The sequence below is a fragment of the Aspergillus brasiliensis genome (genome assembly GCF_001889945.1).
Source record: "Aspergillus brasiliensis CBS 101740 unplaced genomic scaffold ASPBRscaffold_17, whole genome shotgun sequence".
NCBI lineage: Eukaryota > Fungi > Ascomycota > Eurotiomycetes > Eurotiales > Aspergillaceae > Aspergillus > Aspergillus brasiliensis.
Window position 1 is genome coordinate 256,892 of NW_027137458.1, and position 16,894 is coordinate 273,785.

At 49.3% G+C, this 16,894-nt stretch overlaps 5 protein-coding genes across 5 annotated transcripts; 1 reads left to right on the forward strand and 4 right to left on the reverse strand.

The window, feature by feature from the left end:
• Window positions 1-1,450: 1,450 nt before the first annotated feature.
• On the reverse strand, window positions 1,451-3,986 carry ASPBRDRAFT_136569 (glycosyltransferase family 2 protein; the record flags this gene model as incomplete). Its single annotated transcript, XM_067618805.1, has 4 exons — window positions 1,451-1,783; window positions 1,847-2,038; window positions 2,136-3,033; window positions 3,103-3,986. 4 exons carry the CDS (start codon window positions 3,984-3,986, stop codon window positions 1,451-1,453), a joined length of 2,307 nt encoding a protein of 768 aa, XP_067474391.1.
• A 3,896-nt stretch (window positions 3,987-7,882) lies between these two features.
• Window positions 7,883-8,937, reverse strand: ASPBRDRAFT_48170 (class I SAM-dependent methyltransferase). Its single transcript, XM_067626031.1, has one exon. It carries the CDS (start codon window positions 8,880-8,882, stop codon window positions 8,028-8,030), a length of 855 nt encoding a protein of 284 aa, XP_067474392.1. The 5' UTR covers window positions 8,883-8,937; the 3' UTR covers window positions 7,883-8,027.
• A 554-nt stretch (window positions 8,938-9,491) lies between these two features.
• Window positions 9,492-11,200, reverse strand: ASPBRDRAFT_136318 (putative proline permease; the record flags this gene model as incomplete). The annotated part of the gene is made up of 2 exons (XM_067618782.1): window positions 9,492-10,797; window positions 10,845-11,200. 2 exons carry the CDS (start codon window positions 11,198-11,200, stop codon window positions 9,492-9,494), a joined length of 1,662 nt encoding a protein of 553 aa, XP_067474393.1.
• A 398-nt stretch (window positions 11,201-11,598) lies between these two features.
• ASPBRDRAFT_349490 (uncharacterized protein) lies at window positions 11,599-12,205 on the reverse strand. The gene has a single exon (XM_067623289.1). It carries the CDS (start codon window positions 12,077-12,079, stop codon window positions 11,909-11,911), a length of 171 nt encoding a protein of 56 aa, XP_067474394.1. The 5' UTR covers window positions 12,080-12,205; the 3' UTR covers window positions 11,599-11,908.
• Window positions 12,038-13,446, forward strand: ASPBRDRAFT_349495 (rhamnogalacturonan acetylesterase). Its single transcript, XM_067623290.1, has one exon. The coding sequence runs from the start codon at window positions 12,333-12,335 to the stop codon at window positions 13,110-13,112; it is 780 nt and encodes a 259-aa protein (XP_067474395.1). The 5' UTR covers window positions 12,038-12,332; the 3' UTR covers window positions 13,113-13,446.
• Window positions 13,447-16,894: the final 3,448 nt, after the last annotated feature.

Here is a 16,894-nt window from a genome sequence, read left to right on the forward strand (position 1 = left end):
CATACAACAGCAACGCTCTCGGAGAGATTGCCGATGCCATGCAGCAACAACAAAGACAGCACACGATGCAGAAATCAATCTGCCTATAGTACCCGGCCTGCTGTCCCACAGACAGGACTAGCACACTGCAACCGAGACGAGGGCATCGATCGCAATTGCAGGATACATGGTGTCCAGTACCATTTCGATGGCCCATCCCCAACACCAGAAACTTGAGGTAGTTAACATTGACTCAACCAGCATACAAATGGCAAAACAACACCTTCACACACACACATGACACAATCCTGAAATTCTAGTGGTGAGAGAGAGAGAGAGAGAGAGAGAGAGAGAGAGAGAGAGAGATAGATAGATAGACCAGATCCCCAGCTCAGCAACTAGCTCGCGACTACCTACCGCTTACAGCCACCATATTACCAACAATCATCCCTACAATCCCTAGTTAGATAAACACACATTATTAAGTATATACATGCATGCGTGCATACATACATACTACAAGACACAGCCACACTCCAGCCTCTTCTGAAGAATCCATTCACGATTCATGTCAAAACAATTCCAAATTCCTATTAGCTCACAAAATGAGACCGAAAGTGAGAGAGATCCGCCAGGGATGAGGTTTAGACAAGGGGGACGTGCAGGAATGTTCGTGCCTTCAATCCAGTAAATAAGAAAGAAGGGGGGGAAAATAGAATTAAATAAGAATAAAAAAAAGAAAAGAAAAGGGAAAAAATAAAAACAAAGCCACCCCCTCGATTCGATTCGATCAGAGGATGAAGACAGGGATCGCATCCCAAACATGCCAGATGCAAACTTTAACGGACGGAAAAAGATCGAGAATCTCCTGTCATTGACTCGATCTGTTGTTCACATACCTTTCGATCAATCATTCATTCATTCATTCATTCATTGTCGGAGGGTATGTATGTACCACGGATTGTGATTCTCGGGGCATAAATCAAGGAAGTGTCTAGCAGAAAGGCTGTTGATGTGGTTGTTGTACGTATGCTGCTGTGGTGGTTGATGGATGGGACTTGATGATGATGGCGTAGTAGTAGTAGTACAAGGAGGAAGGTTCAGAAACCATCATGACAGATCTTCGGGATTCCCGTCTTAGGTAGTAGTATTCGATCCAATAGATCCTCTGAGCTCAGTCAGCTTCAAAGGGATCAATTCAAGCTTTCATCACTAACTAACCCTTGGCTGCTGCCTTGGAAAGGCAGCTGTAGCCACAGCCACCACCACAGCGGCGCTCCCGTCTTGAAGATAGGTTCATCCATGATGATGGGTAGGCTGCCTGAGAAAAATAAGATTAGGGTTAACGGGAGGAAGCAAGGCAATTGCGGCGCTAAGAGGCCAATGCATATAAAGAGTTTCGGACCTTAGAAAGAGGGTTCAATGCTCTATCCACAATTGTATATTAGGTTGCTTCCGTGGGAAGCGAAGCTTATGTGTAGTGCTCAATTATAACATCCGTTGCTTCTGGCTCTTCCGCGTGACTTTGCAGGGACCACCGATTGCGAAGCGCAGACCAGCCCGGCCCGCTGCTCATTCGGTTGCTCCGTCGGACGCTAACGGAGCGCACCGTTAGGTTGCGTCCCAGCCCAGTAGAACCAGGGCCCCGGTTCTGCGCGCTCTCTTCCAGCTTCAAAACCAATCCCACCGCTTTGTGATCTTCCGTTAGCTTGGGTCGTCGCTTGGCAAAGTACCGGGCATATTTGTACAGGGACCAGTAATTGCTTCCGACGTTGATCATGGCGATCATGATTTTATAAGGCATCTGCGATTCCCGGTCAATATCAAGTTACTCCCCCGCAATAGCTGTGGAGAGGGCAAGACGTACATAATAGAAGATGATGATTTTCAAGCTCACCCGCTCCTGCTTGAGTCGCAGGTGGATCTCGTTAAAGATAATGGCGTTCAAAAGGTACAGCGCGAAGGTGGCCATGATGAGCGCAATGCAGAACCTTGGGCGAACGACCAGGGATATTGGGAGGATGAACGGAGCTAGAATGGCAAGGACAGTCTCATATAACTGGTGCATGTTAGCTCACTCTATTGATGTCGGTAGAAACCTCTAGACGAAGGGGTTTAGGGAGAGGAGTTAGGCGAGATGGAGATAGTGGACGTACCTCCTGCAGTACGAATAGTTTCGTGCCGATTTCATATACCCCCAACTTCCATGATCTCAATAGGTAAGATACATTGTACCGCAGGCCGTTCACAAGAAAGAAATTCCACCGCATAAATCGCTGCTTGAATACTGTCGTCTCCCCAAACCCACCCCGTCTTTTCCCCGTCGCAAAGAGAAACGAAGGAGGTGCGTGAGTTTCCACAAACACAGAGCTGCACATCTGGATTCGGCCGCCGAGCCGTCGACAACTGTTGCCAAGGAACCAGTCTTCACTGATGGAAAACCCAGGGTGGTCCTGAAGGGTGTCTCTCAAAAATGAGCGTTCCCAAAGAGAAATGGCCCCATGAGGGAATGTCGCACTGCCAATGCGTCCCGCAAATGTGCGGTGCAGCCCCGCCAGCTTGTACTCCAGATCCTGCGCCTGTTGGCAGTATGACCCGAGACTGGAATCCGCAGCGACAGCCTTAATTGTGTAGCCGATACAGCGGACGGTGTCGCTGAGACGGGACACTACGACGGGGAAGTGAGGTGGCAAGATGCAGTCGTCGTCGATGAGAAGAGCATAGCGAAATCGCTTAGCAGCGTAACACCCAACGAATAAGGCGATGATTTTAGATCCGACCGGGCTCCATATATGATTAACTCCAAAGGGGCGGCAAACGTCCTCGGTATGATCAATGGGCGTTAGGGCATCCCCATTCGCGATCACGAATATGTGTGATGGAGGGAAGATTTTCACAGCTGCCTCGAGCGTCCGGCCCAGAACCGATGCCGCTCGGTAACAGGGTATGAGCAACGCTGTATCGGGGGCTGTCGGACTGATGCGGCGACTTTCATAGAACTCGTTATTGGGAGCATCGTCCTCAAAGGTGGTGAGAAGCGGCGAGAACGAGTAACTAGGTAGGCACGAACACACGGAACAATTAACGACGTCTCTTCATGGCTTCGGATGGGCAGAAACCTACAAGACCGCCAGGCTGATAACTATGGCCCAGCCTCCTGGTAAGGCGAACTTGTGGCGCATCAACCAGTATAGCCAGTAGACAGCACCTTTCCACAGAGGCATTCCCACCAGCACGAAATACACAAATGCGACATAAATTGTATATGCGCCGTATTCGATCACCAACTGGACCCAGTATCTCCGTTCATGTTTGATATTCACTAACATCGCCCGGTTGTAAAGGGTTCCTAGGCTGCTATCGCGGGCTCGATCCACCACACTGCGCAACGACTGGCGAAAAGCTTTCGTGGGCAGGCTGAACCGTCTCGTTTCGATGGAAGGAGTGGGTTTCGGTTTAATAGAAGGCTGTTCGCTCACAGACCGAACTACTCCTGCACCGTCAGGAGCTGCGGCGTTAGGGTCGATGTATTGGAGCTCCAATGGATGCACTCCCTGGGGTCCCTCGGGCGTTTCCACTATCACCTGGTCCTCTAGAAGCGGGTATATAGTCCCTCGGCCCTCCTCCAATGCCCCCGAATGACTGGTTTGTCGTCGTCGGGCATCACCTGAACTAACTCCAGTGGCCGGATAGCTGGCGCCCGGTTGCCTTCGTTTGATGACCGACACCTCCTCCGCTGGGCTGGGGGCAACCGGTTGTGGGGACCAAGGTTGCAGGGACGCCTGGTTCCATACCTGCCTGATTGACGCGGCAGCTAGAAGAGATTCCGGAATCACAATCTCTTCTGTGAGGGGCTCATCGTCTGGAGTGACCATGCGGCCTGAATAGGACCACTCGGAAGGGTCAGGCTCACGAGAACAGACCTGGGGAGGCCCCTGGGATAATTCCCAATAAGGGCCAGGGGTCTCTCCGGGGTCAGCATCCTCCGCAGCAGGGGGACTGTGCATGTAGGGTAGTTAGCCTATCGCAACCGCACTTCAGACCGGCCTTGTGACCTATGATTTAGGTACGCGCTTCAGGCCGTCCACCTTTTATCTATATAATAATTTTTTTTTCGAGGATCGGCCAGCGCGGAATGTCTGTAGGCCAGCATTCAACCTGAGCCTCTTTAAATGTGGCTACACAGGTCCAGGTCTGGAGGCCTCTTATCGACCGAGTCATGACATCTAGACAATGGCATGATGGTGCATTAACTACCCCATAAGCAATAAGCACTGCCCTCACAGCGTCTAGCAGAGATCCGAGTCAGCGCCACGCAGACAAAAGCATAGCTGGCTTGAAGTATGCTAGGCTCCTTGCGCACGGACCGAGGATCTGGGGCATTTGCCTTGGTCGTTGCTCTGATTTTAATCCTACCTTATCTGATATTAGTTCGTACGTACTTTTGTTGTTGTGTTTCCCAATTATCCGAACCGTGGAGGAGATGTGAAAGCTACCCGCTGCAACTGAGTCGATCAGGATGGATGATCAGTACTCTCAGCGAGCAAGGGCTGAATTTTCAGGGCAAGCTCTATGCTTTTGTCTTACCAGCTAGTCCTATAGTCTTGACAAGCAGCCCCAGGTTGGTTCCTTCAGCCTGCCAGCTGAATTGGGATGAATCTTCTGCCGCCCGCACCTGGCGTCACGGCATCCCCGTCGGCGGCAAGGGGTAGACAGGGAGATCGGCCATCCGAGGCGCTCGTTTGCTGGATTGTGCGACAAGACCAATCCACTGACTCGAGTTACAGGTACACTGGGATGGAAGTGGGGGGATATGATTGGGAGACTGGGGAGATGGTTTCATCTGGTGGACGGATAATAAACCCGCCCACATTGCTGGGCCGCATACCAGGAAATGGGATCTGGTATTTCGCCCTTCATCCATTAACTTCTTACTGTGGCCGTCCCTCCGCAGATCATCCACGACCACAGATGGTCGCTCCTAATGATCCAGGCAAATCTATGCTCATATGGGAGGTGGATTCCGCCAACCAGAGTGAGCTCTTCTGCAAGCCAAAAGCCACAGCCTGCCATTTTCCTGTAGGCTTGGCCATTATGAGGCCAGCTGAGCACGAAGAGGTCTTGGGTCAAGATACCCTAAGTTCCCTGTGTAGGGAAGCAGTCGTGTATAGGAGCGTATCGAATACACTAACTCAGATCTGTTTTCACATGGTACCATGTTGTGTAACCAGTTGATGTGGACGATGCAGTTTAAGCAGCCCATATATGAGATCATCCAGATGCCAGTGGTCTCGTGGACTCCGATCACTGTTATTTCACCCGATTTCTGTTCCCAAATTTGGAGGTCCGGCTGCATCGCACGGCCCGTGCCTTCTTGCTGGTGCCTCTCGTGTTCACGGGCACCGTTGCAGCACTTCCACCATGGCCAGAGGCCTTTTTAGGGGTACAGATCTCCGGAGACCGTATAATCCAGCCGCAGACTGCCATCCTGCAAGGGACCCTAGAGACCTGCATCAGGGGAGGTTTTGTCGTCAGCCTGGGGGTGATGTGACCAGAACGAAGTTCAGATTCAGCGAATTATGACGAACGAGAATTGATAATCGTTGCAATGTAAGTCGGATATTGACAGAATAGCAAGCTCGAGAAGGGATATTGTCTGTAGAGAGAAGACTAGAGGACGGAAAACAAAGCATCGAGCATTCATGCGAAACTCCAAATCTTCGAACACAGCATACCGGGGAACAACTCCAGAATAATGTACTTACAGTGTCGTTCACCTAAATTCTCCATAAGGATAATTCTTCTCTATGTGTGGAGCTGCACGATATTCTAGAAATATCTTCCGATTAAGCAACGGGTGATGCTGCTCCTCCCTGTTATCGAACCCCTTCCTAGTGCGCATGAAGTGTACTCGTTGAAAGGGATATGAGCATAGTCCGAACAAGGCAACAGCCAAAAGGGTCATGGTCGGAATGACCAGAATTGCCCTACTGGAACATGGCTTTGCGATATGCACACCATGTCTCTGGTATTTTCAAGCATCCAAGATCTTCATATCTGGTATTCATTCTTTCCTTCCAACAAAGTGCACGAATAGGGCCTCAGTTGCAGCCAAGGGCATCTTCGTGGCTCTTCGCTATGACACTGTGTGCCAATGATATGTCGCGCTTCTATTTTCCGCAAGGGAATAAGAAACTTTGCCTATAGCTGTCGGTGGCGCAAAAGCCATATAATATACGGGCATTGTTGCTAAGCCCAAAATATACGCATTCCCCGAATTGTAGAGCTATACTCCGTGGTCTCGGGACAAAAGCCTCACCGCTGTGACCACCGCGGACGGACCCATATGGTGGAAGATGAGAACAGTAGGCGCTGAACTCTTGACATGGCATCGTGTAACAATCTGCCACTATGACAGCGGCGATGTGCCACTATAGTGCCAGTCTTTCCATGGTTCGGCAGGTGTCATGCTCTTGGGGATTTGAAGAACAAGCAAGGAGTATCCCGTTGCGGGGCCCAGGTCATACCCACTGATTACTATGTATATGCCACCCATGTCCGCCGCATAGTTCGTCAATTTCCATCAGATTCTCCCATTCTTTGTGTATAACATGGGTTGATGATATGTTTGTCGGTGTCGTAATTGGGCATTGACTTCAAGCATCAGCAATGCATAGTCTCCAGCGGTCATCACGTCTTTCGATTGAACTGTTGCCGTGGCGAACACTTGACTCAGTGAGTCCGAAACATGATTCAGTGGCCAGAGGTCAAAGCGCTTCTGGTATTGACATGTCATTGTCTTAGCCTGTGCACAGCCAACCCATTCCTGGAGGATAAATAGTGTGAGCTGGGGGCAATTGAATTGCATTAGGACGATTGAAGAATGCGGGGAGTGGACTTGGAATTCAAGCGCCATGTCTGACGGGTTCAGCTTTTGGTGGAGACGTACCCATCAGGAAGTTAGGAGAAAGAGAAGGAATTGGCGATGGTCATAACACTAGATCACCTAGCTATCCTGCGTGAGCTTGCGCGAGGTGATGCGCAGCTTTCGGTATCTTGCATTGTGGTATGTTCATCAACGACGTCAGGAAGTGGATGATGGCAGTCAGACTATCAAAAAGTGAAGTTTGTTGTCCGGAAGTCATACATCCCAAGAAAGAAGGAGCCACAAAGACAAGAGGTCAGGTGATATTCCTGTCTTTGGAGGATCTCAGCATTCACAGAGAATAGCACCTGCAAGCACTAGGCGCCTCCCAATGAGCTAGATAGCGACTGTCGACTGAGGATGGACGGTCTAACTGCACGGATCACATTCAGCAGTAGCGATCTTCGGTTGATGCTGTAACTACAATCTGGCCTAAGCGATCAACAACATGGTTATTTGCTGTTTAGGATGCCAGAACTCTGTATGGAGCCTAACCAATCATTTTTGATGTGTCAACACCTGGTAAGGTCCGAATAGTATCGAACGATTCATATAGTATGTGTTTTAGCACGAGTGTTAGTATGTATTAGCCGTCTCGAATATATACTCCTACTAGAATCAAAAGAGTCTCAGCGGATATATGAGTGTCATCCTGTCCGCACTTTAGATGATCTTTCAAGCTACTAAAGGCACCTTCACAACCGGCTCTCATAATCCCACTCTCAATTGTATTTGAGCCTATTTCATCTTCCCTAATCATACGTGGGTAGACAGACAGAAGGGATTATTCGTAAGCAAAAGTTGACATGATAGTATGTTGGGCAAAGTATCGAGACCTGAACAGCATTCAGTTGAGCCTTCCAACCTCATTGACAAGCGTATTCCCATCCTGGCATGGATGAAGGCAACTGTGGTGTCACAATGAATTTGTTGGAACAAAGAATATTAAATCCAGTTTATGATATTTCAGAGCCCTTGCGCAGAGATGTATCACGCTGACCGAATGACACGACACTGATCTTGCTTCACCATACTCATTTTCCAATTCATTACCTCAACACACATATCACTACTGTCATCCAGAAGACACCCTGTTATTCTTACAACACAAATCAAAACCTCTCTACTGCTTATACGCAACAGCCATATACATCTTCGCCTCATCAACCAACACTCCCTCCGCTCCCGCCTCCTCCGCAAACCTCTCCACAAACAACCTCCTCGCCTCCCCTCGAATCCCCTCACCACCAAAATTGCGAAACATCGGACTAGCCACAGACTTTTCAAACAAATCCCCCGCATCTTCAACCTTATACACCCGATCCTGAAACGACTCCGTCAAGAAAACCGTCTTCACCAGCAACCCAGCCCCCTCCAGAAGCTCCCTCAAAGACCACTCCCCCTGTACCCAACTCTCATCCCACACAAGATTCACCCCCAAATCCTCACTAATCCTCTTAAATATCCTACTAGGAACATGAACATCCCTGGCCGCCACATCCGTCACGATCCTCCCACCGGGCTTCAACCACCGCATCCAATTCTTAACCGCCCTTCCAGGATCAGGCAACAACACCAGCGCCGCAGCACAAGTAATCAAGTCAAAGCCTTCCTCCCCCTCCCCCTCCCCCTCTCCGCGCGGGAGAAGAAGAACTCTCTCCAGCCCGACATCCGATAAGTCAGAGATATCATGTTGGAGGAACGTCACGTTCGAACCAGTCTGCTGGGCTTTGCGACGCGCCACGTCCAACATGCCTAGACTGATGTCGATGCCGACAACGAGGCCGGATTTGCCGACGGCTTGTTCGGCAAGGAGAGATACGAGGCCGGTGCCGCAGGCGAGGTCGAGAACCGATTCGCCTTCGCGGGGGGCGGCGGTGCGGATGTAGGCTTCTGCGAGGGCGCCGTGGTGGGAGGTGTCGTAGTTGGGGCTGCGTTCGTCGTAGATGGATTGGATGATGGAGGTTTGGGATGGCATAGTGTGTAGTAGATATTGAAGAACAATACTAGTAGTACTAGAATAGATTTGTTCTGATCGTGACGAGGAAACAGTCTCAAGGTCCACATTGAGCTCCCCTAGTATGTTAGTGATATATATATAAACGTATCGCTTATATCCGGTAACCCCGACAATGAGGTCATACCAGTATTTAGTAGTTTATAGAGGCGGATGCATTTGAAATAAGGTTGAAGTGTATATCTAATTGAATTTTTTAGCATTATATTCTACTCAGGATGTTGTCTCAGGAATCTTGATTGGTAAGATGAGGTGCAATCGTCGTGATGCTACTTTCTGCTACGGACCATACTACTCCGGACAACCTTTGCAAGATCAGCCTTCAAATTTCTCTCTCCGGCTTGAACTTCGCACTCAACATGAGCACTATAAATGGTCTTGTAGCTTTCCATTGTTGACATATTATTGTCAGTCACATTTTATTTGCAGTCGTCCTCTAGGACAGCCCGTTTGTTCTAGGTGAACAATCAGCCGGTGTCAACAGCTCAGTTTCTCAAGCTACCAAGCTATCAGTTGTGTGTTACTGCTAATACTCTCTTGTTAACTTCTCTAGATACAGAAATATCGATCCTACCACATCTTCTCCCACCATCTCCTCGCCCAATGCATCCTTGCCAACTCCGCCCTCCGCCTCTCCAGGAACCCTCCATCCTCCCAAATCCGACACTCAGCGTCGACCTCAGCCTTCCCCGAGAAGATATCAGCCTTTGCTGGATCTACCCACTTCGTACCCTGATACACCTTCCAAAACACAAACATGACCACCCAGAATGCCAGGCCAAAGTACGAAGTCACGAACCCCTCCACACTAAACGGAGCAAATACCGTGAACCCATTGAACAGCGTCACCGCACACCCGATAATCAACGCCACGATAGCTGCGTACGGCTGGCATGGCGATGCCCAGGGGAGGAACGTCTTTCTGTCGATGCCCTGTGCCTTGAGGGCACGGTACCAGGCCAGAAAGACGCAGATCATGCCGGTGTAGGTTAGGATGAAGGCGGTGGTGGTGAGGTCGACGAACCAGTAGAAGACCGTGACGGCAGAGGTATCAGCGACGAGGAAGGTGATGCAGGAGAGGAGGGAGACGACGAGGACGCAGTTGATGGGGACACCGGCAGAGGTACATTTCAGGAGGAAGGCAGGGGCTTGGTGATCGCGAGCGAGCGAGTAGAGGGTGCGGCTGGAGCTGTAGAGGTAAGCGTTTCCGCAGGACCAGCCGGCTAGGAGGATGAGGAAGTTGATGAATCCGGGAAGGCCGTGGATGCCGAGGTTCTGGATGCCAATTACCCATGGGGAGGCGGCGGATCCGGCGGCAGAGGATTCGATGGCGCTTATGAGACGGGGGTCATTGGGGGAGCAGATGATGCTCACGGCGAGTACACCGATAACATAGAAGCCGACGATGCGGTAGAAGGTCATCTTGACGACGCGGGGAATTGTGAAGCGCGGGTTCTCGATCTCACCGGCGGCCAGGGCTGGGAGGTCAGGCCCGGCGACGGAAAAAGCAGCATAAACGACGACGGAGAACCAGCCCAGAAAGCGACCGGTGGTGCCGGTGGTATAGTATTCGAACATGACGCCGTGCGTCCAGTTGCGGAAGCCGTAGATATCGTGATGGGGATTACCGCCCAGCATGGTAATGAAGGTCAAGAGCACGAGACCAATCAGGAGGAGGATCTTAGTGGAGGCCATGATGAATTCGGTCTCGCCATAGTATTTGACGGCGACGATGTTCAGGAGGAAGCATACAACCATGGCCATAGCAACCCAGACGGCCGGGTTGACGCTGGTGTTCCAGTACTGCATTACCGTGGCCACAGCGGAGTATTCAGTGCAGAGAAGCATGAGTCCACCATAAAAGTATACCCAGCCCCTATAGATGTCAGTGCATAAATTAGAGATGGGTTCAGCATCACGTACATGGCAAATCCGAACGCTGGATCGATGTACCGCGCTGCCAGCTCGAAGATCGACCCCCGGATCGGCAGGTAGGCGCACATCTCACCCACGCAGAGGTTTGTGGGCCAGATGAAGAATACGCCATAGAAGAGATACCCCAGAAACAGTGACAGAGGCCCTGCGTCACGGAGGTAAGAACCGATGCCGACGAATAGGCCTGTTCCAATCGACCCTCCAATAGCCATCAATTGCACATGGCGAGAGGAAAGGCCACGCTTGGTTTCGTGGTATTCAATGACAGTTCCATTTTCTGTTTGGGGGAGACTACTGTCTCCAGATTCTCTGGATATGCTAGCTACCGAAGTTGATTTCCCCATGGCTGACTTTGACAACATTTTGGATGTGAAAGGCGACGCCACCCATTATAACTTTATCGTTCGTCTGCATTGACGGTAGAGACTGATAAGTGTAGCTCGAAGTTGCAGATGGCGATAAAGCAAGGTTGGAGCGAAGAAGTCTGGAGAAGATATTTGGTGATGCTATTCGTGGAGAGCAGGACTCGGATCGCGATAAGGCGCTTGATCATCGGATGATATGTTATCAAAGGTTATCACTTTGCCCGAAGAGGGAAGAGATGGCGATGCCAACCTTGCCAAGTGATAAGCTCACGCGCCAGCGTTGCCGTCTTTATCTGCATCTAACCGCGGTCGTCTGCTTGGATGGGGTTCTTTACTCTGTGGATAAGAACCTGGCATTGCAATCACCAAGCACTCGCAAGAAAACAGAAGCGACAAACATAGGCAGCATTGAAAGGATTCTACAAAGGCTGATGGATATTGACTATCGAAGTCTCAACGTCGCCTTTGAATTTGGGATGCTAAATCCCCCACTGGCCTCGCGAACATCCACTGGATCCTGATACAGTAGGGGACTCATGTTTCACCTACATTATCTGTTGGACTTCAGGTGCAGAGGATAATAGGGAGCCATTCAGAAATGCGTTGATACCAGGACCGGTGTGTATCCTTATGCTTCAGATTTGGTCTATATTCACTTGGTACAATCCTTCAGGGTCTTCCCCACTGTTACCCCGGATTAGCCACGCTCGTGTTTGGGAGGCTCCTGTGACTTTCCCCTCTTTCTTCGGGGTTTGATTTCAGCGCCATGTCTGTGGCTTCGGAGTAGCGGTGCAAAGCACACCGACTTGCATAATGGATTAATGATGCAACCATGACTCGCTTGACCGAGTTCTGCATTGGCTGTCTTTTGCCAATGATAAAATCTCCGGCTGCACGGAACGGTTAAACCACCAACAACCAAGACAACGCCATGAGATCTGCATACCTACACAGATATTACAAGCAGGACTTGGCTTTACCAATTCTCCTGTTGGTGGAATCACTTGATTCCATTCAAATGCCGGAAATCGTGCGATATAAAGCAGCTGGTGGTGTCGCCACCACATCATGACCTACGCTGCATAACAAGCAAGTATCTACAGCAATCACGATGAAGCTCTCTCTCCTTTCCATATTCTTCACCTCCATTTCCGCCCTCCCATCACCTATCGCACCGAGGAATGACATACCACCTTTCTTCCTCCTAGCCGGCGACAGCACCACCGCCGTCCAATCCAGCGGCGGCGGAGGCTGGGGCGACGGGTTCATCAGCACCACCCTCCACAACGGAGCCAAAGGTATTAACTACGGCCACAACGGAGCCACAACAGTCAGCTTCCGCGCCGGAGGCGACTGGGCCACCGTTCTCTCCAAAGTCGAAGAATACAAACCCGACTACCGAGCCTTTGTGACCATTCAATTCGGACACAACGACCAGAAAGCCGCGAATAACATCTCCCTCGCTGAATACACCAGTAACCTCGAGCAATTCGCAAAGGATGTCAAGAACGCCGGAGGCACACCGATTCTAGTGACACCCTTGTCTCGTCGCAACTATGACAATTCTACTAGGACGCCCCTCGTGATTGAGGATTTGGCGGTCCAGAGAGCGGCGACTATCGATGCTGCGAAGAATACGGACACGTCTTATATTGATCTGAATAAGGCGAGTACGGATTACTTGAATAGTATCGGGCCAGCCGATGCGTATACGTATAACTTGGCGCCGGATGATCATACGCATCTGAATGGGGAGGGAAGCAAGGTGTTTGGGGGGATGGTGGCGTCGTTGATTGATCGGGATTTCTCAGAGTTGGAGAGTGATGGTTATGTTAAGGTGGATGCGAAGCTTTTGGCAGCGTTGGAGGGGGGTGAATATTATTGGCCTTGACTGTGGTAGTGTGCTGGATGAACTGGGTTGTTGCTGGTTTCTCGATGGGATATGAATCTGTATGTTTTGCTTCCTGACGCAGGAACTGACAATTGTTGCAAGTCCAGTTGGAATAGCCTATTACGATATATATTTCTTGCTATTCACATAATCTGGTCCAAGTATTCAAGTATCATTGATCCAAGTCTTTTTGACCACCACAGCGCCATGCTGCTCTGTTAACCAAAGTAACTCTACAGATACACTGCATCGTATCCCCCTATCTCTGCCTTTTGCGCACCTCCATTGTAACTCACAGCCAAACCACCTGTGCATCCTTCCATGTCCTTCAAAGCTATCTGAATATATCCTACAACCCAAATAACCTCCGATATCCTACTCTACTGTCTCAGCTTAAACCAGATAGCACCGTGTAGTGTAACACCTTGCAGTGGACATACTCACATACCCCTCACGGAACTTACATATTTATCAGTAGTAGTATGTCATCGTGATCAGACCCGCACACATCGTTAACAAAGCCATTTTCCTCTCTTGTCTGCGTTACTACCAATATTGCATCTCATGAGGACAGCGCGTTCTGTATCATATGTCTTTGTGTCTGAGAATAGTATCACTGAGTCGGTGTCAGAGAGGTTAGCTACTGATATAGAGCTCCTTACGTGCAATGCTAATTCGGATGCATGCACTGAATTCTTCACAAGTAGTTGATATTGGTATAGTATTACTATATCTCACAGGCTTGCAGATGACACAAGTATCACTCTCTAGGACCATGTATAATTGCTGCCTATGCATAATAAACACGGAGCAGAAGCATGTGATACTGATAGTGATATTGACAAAGGCTGTCAAGCAAGGCCTTTCAGCATGATAATACCTTGAAATAACAACATTCGACGATTATCCTTCATCTACACTTCAATCTACTGAGCATAAGATCCTTCCTCCTCCGCCTAGCAAAGTAGAAAAGTGACCTATAAGCAGGAGCAAAGACTCTACACTCTACACCCATACACACCATATCCAATCACGCACCACAGGTTCAAAAGCAATGACAAACAAGCTTCTGCTTGCTGCCAGGATGACTTACCTGCGCTGCGCTGCGCAGCGCATCAGCCCAGATCTATAGCACGGCGACTACTCCGTACAGCGTTCTATGTATGCAATGTTATGTATATTATTGCATGGTTTCTGCAAGGTTCAGTGTCAGCAGAGCAGACGGAGGACTGCAGTGAGGGTGTTGTTCGACTAGCGGGTTGGCAGAGTAGTAAGTATCTAAGTAAGTAGTGGTAAGTACTGTCTACCTGATGGTACATAGGCAAGGCAGTGTTGATTGAAAGACTCCGTGATGAAATCCGCCGCCACCACACCACCACCACAGACTCAGCTGGGCACACCACACACCACATCACATACCCAGGCAGCTTCAACACCAGCCAGCTACATACTGATCGGCAATCTTCATCCGACAACCATCCTCAGTTACATCGACCAGAAATAACAGCAACAAGGGAAAAAGGAGGGAGGGATGGAGGGAGGCGAATCCCGAATCAAGAAGGTGACAGTGAAGTCCAGAGTCGGGTGTGGATGTGCATGAGCCATGAGACAATAATAGCAATAGCAAGCAGTCCAGCCAGTCCAGAGGACTCACTAAGTAACTTACTAGTAAACTAGTTAGCTAGCTAGCTAGCTAGCTAGTGAGTTAGTAGCAGTGCCCTCGGCCGTCGCATGAAATACTACACTCAGAAAGGACTGAGGGTCGGCTTATCTCCGTTACTGCTGATTGCATACAGCCGGTACCCATCCATACCATACCTAATACATGTTATGTTGGTCACAGTTAATGTCTCAGCCATTTTCATCTAGAGTCAATCAGTTCCCTATATCGCTCGGAATATAGTTGTAACTGGGAGAGATAGATACCACGGAAAAACCCCTTACAAACCTATCCAAGACTATTCCATCAACATCCGTCATCCGATCAATCACCCAACCAGTCAGTCAGTCAGTCTGTCTGTCTTGCAGCAATCCACTCAATTCAACCCAATTCAACATGTAACTGAGCGTTTCAGATGCAGGGACCACCAAGAGGCTTGTGCGTTCACCGGACGAATTTAGTTGGCTTTGTAGCTAGCTAGACTAAACTGCAGTAAGAAGGTGGGTGGGTGGTGGGTGGTGGATGGTGGGCTGGTCTGAAAATGACGGGCGGCCGGACGGCCGGGCGCGCGCACACACACATGCGCGGTGCGGACGTGGATACCTTCCTTACCTACCACACATATTATGATTATATTATTATTATTTCCTTCTCCTTCCTGCGACGCGTTCTGCACAGCGGCCCGTGGCACGGGAAAGATGGACAGACAGCGCTATAGGCTAGTTAGTCTAGTTTTAGTTCGTCTTGGTGGTGCGTGCCTATCAAGTATTGCTCCATGCGAACGGACGGGTATCATGGGTACCTCGGAAGATAGTAGATAGTAATGGTGGGGAGCTATCAAGTAGATAAGTTGATACCTACCAGTGGTATTCCAACCACTTTGGTGCACAAGGGAATTGTGTGAGTGAGTGAAATAGATAGTATGCATTATTCTACCGTGGCACACACATAGACGATCAACATAAACACATGGTAGTAAAAGTAGTAAGTAAACAACCGAGGAACAATACAAAGCAGCATAGTAAAGAGTACTCCGTAAGCTATCCGACACCAACCGCTCTGACCAGCAAAATATCCCTCATTCAAAAGCAAGAAACAACTGAAATAATCCCGTTCCCGTAGCGTGCAGGATCGTCAAGGCTCAGCCGCAGTTCCGCTCCACGTCTCTCTCCACAGCTGGTTGGAGAAGAATTATTACGGAGTACATCTAATAAGTTGAAACTTACACAGACACTTTACAGAATGGAATGAAGTTATCGGAGTAACTGCGGATAAATATTGTATGAGTACATACGATGCACCTTGCATTATTAGTAGTATACTTCGTAGAGTAGTAAAGAATTACTCAGGGAGATACAAACAGGTTTAAGCTAGCCAGCAAGGAACCTAGCGATCGATCATTGAGGGAAAACAGAATACAGAAAAACAAAAAAAAACAAGTAAGAAGAGTATGAAAGTAGGAAAGTCGAAGTGCGCACTAATTTCAATTCCTTTGCTGTGCTGCATAACGCTACTGTAGGTCTTATGTGCCCTAGTGTGAGACCGCGTAGCACCAGGAACGGTCGAGTCAGATTCTCAATGGTCTTGTGTTGCATGCTAGTACTAGGGATCCCTGTACTAAGTAACTTTGCTGGTGAGGGTATTATTGTGTATGTGTGCGCGCGCGCTTCCCACCATATTTACTGCTATAGTAGTGGCGGCTGCTCAATGCCGTTGGAGAATGGTGTGCAGCGAGTGGCAACTGGCAACTGGCAACTGGCAGGGTTACATATCATGCAACAATCAGGCCGAGCTTTCTCCACAGATGGGAAGCGCGGACATATTGCATACATAGGGTGGATAACTAACTAGTTTCATTACTAGGAATAGTATAGTTACTGTAGTCAACTATCACATCTTACTAGGCCGGATGGAGTCATTGGAGTGCAAGTCTAAAGCGGTATTATTACTGCACCAACCACCAAATTGTTGGTCACTTATCTAAGGTAGTTGACAAAATCAGAGGTGCATTATTAATCTCGACACCATTGCACGTTGCTAGTAGATTAAGGCGATGGTGTGGAAGACCCACTGGAATCCCATTGGACACTTACTCCTAAACGCCAAAACAATGTGGAGGGGA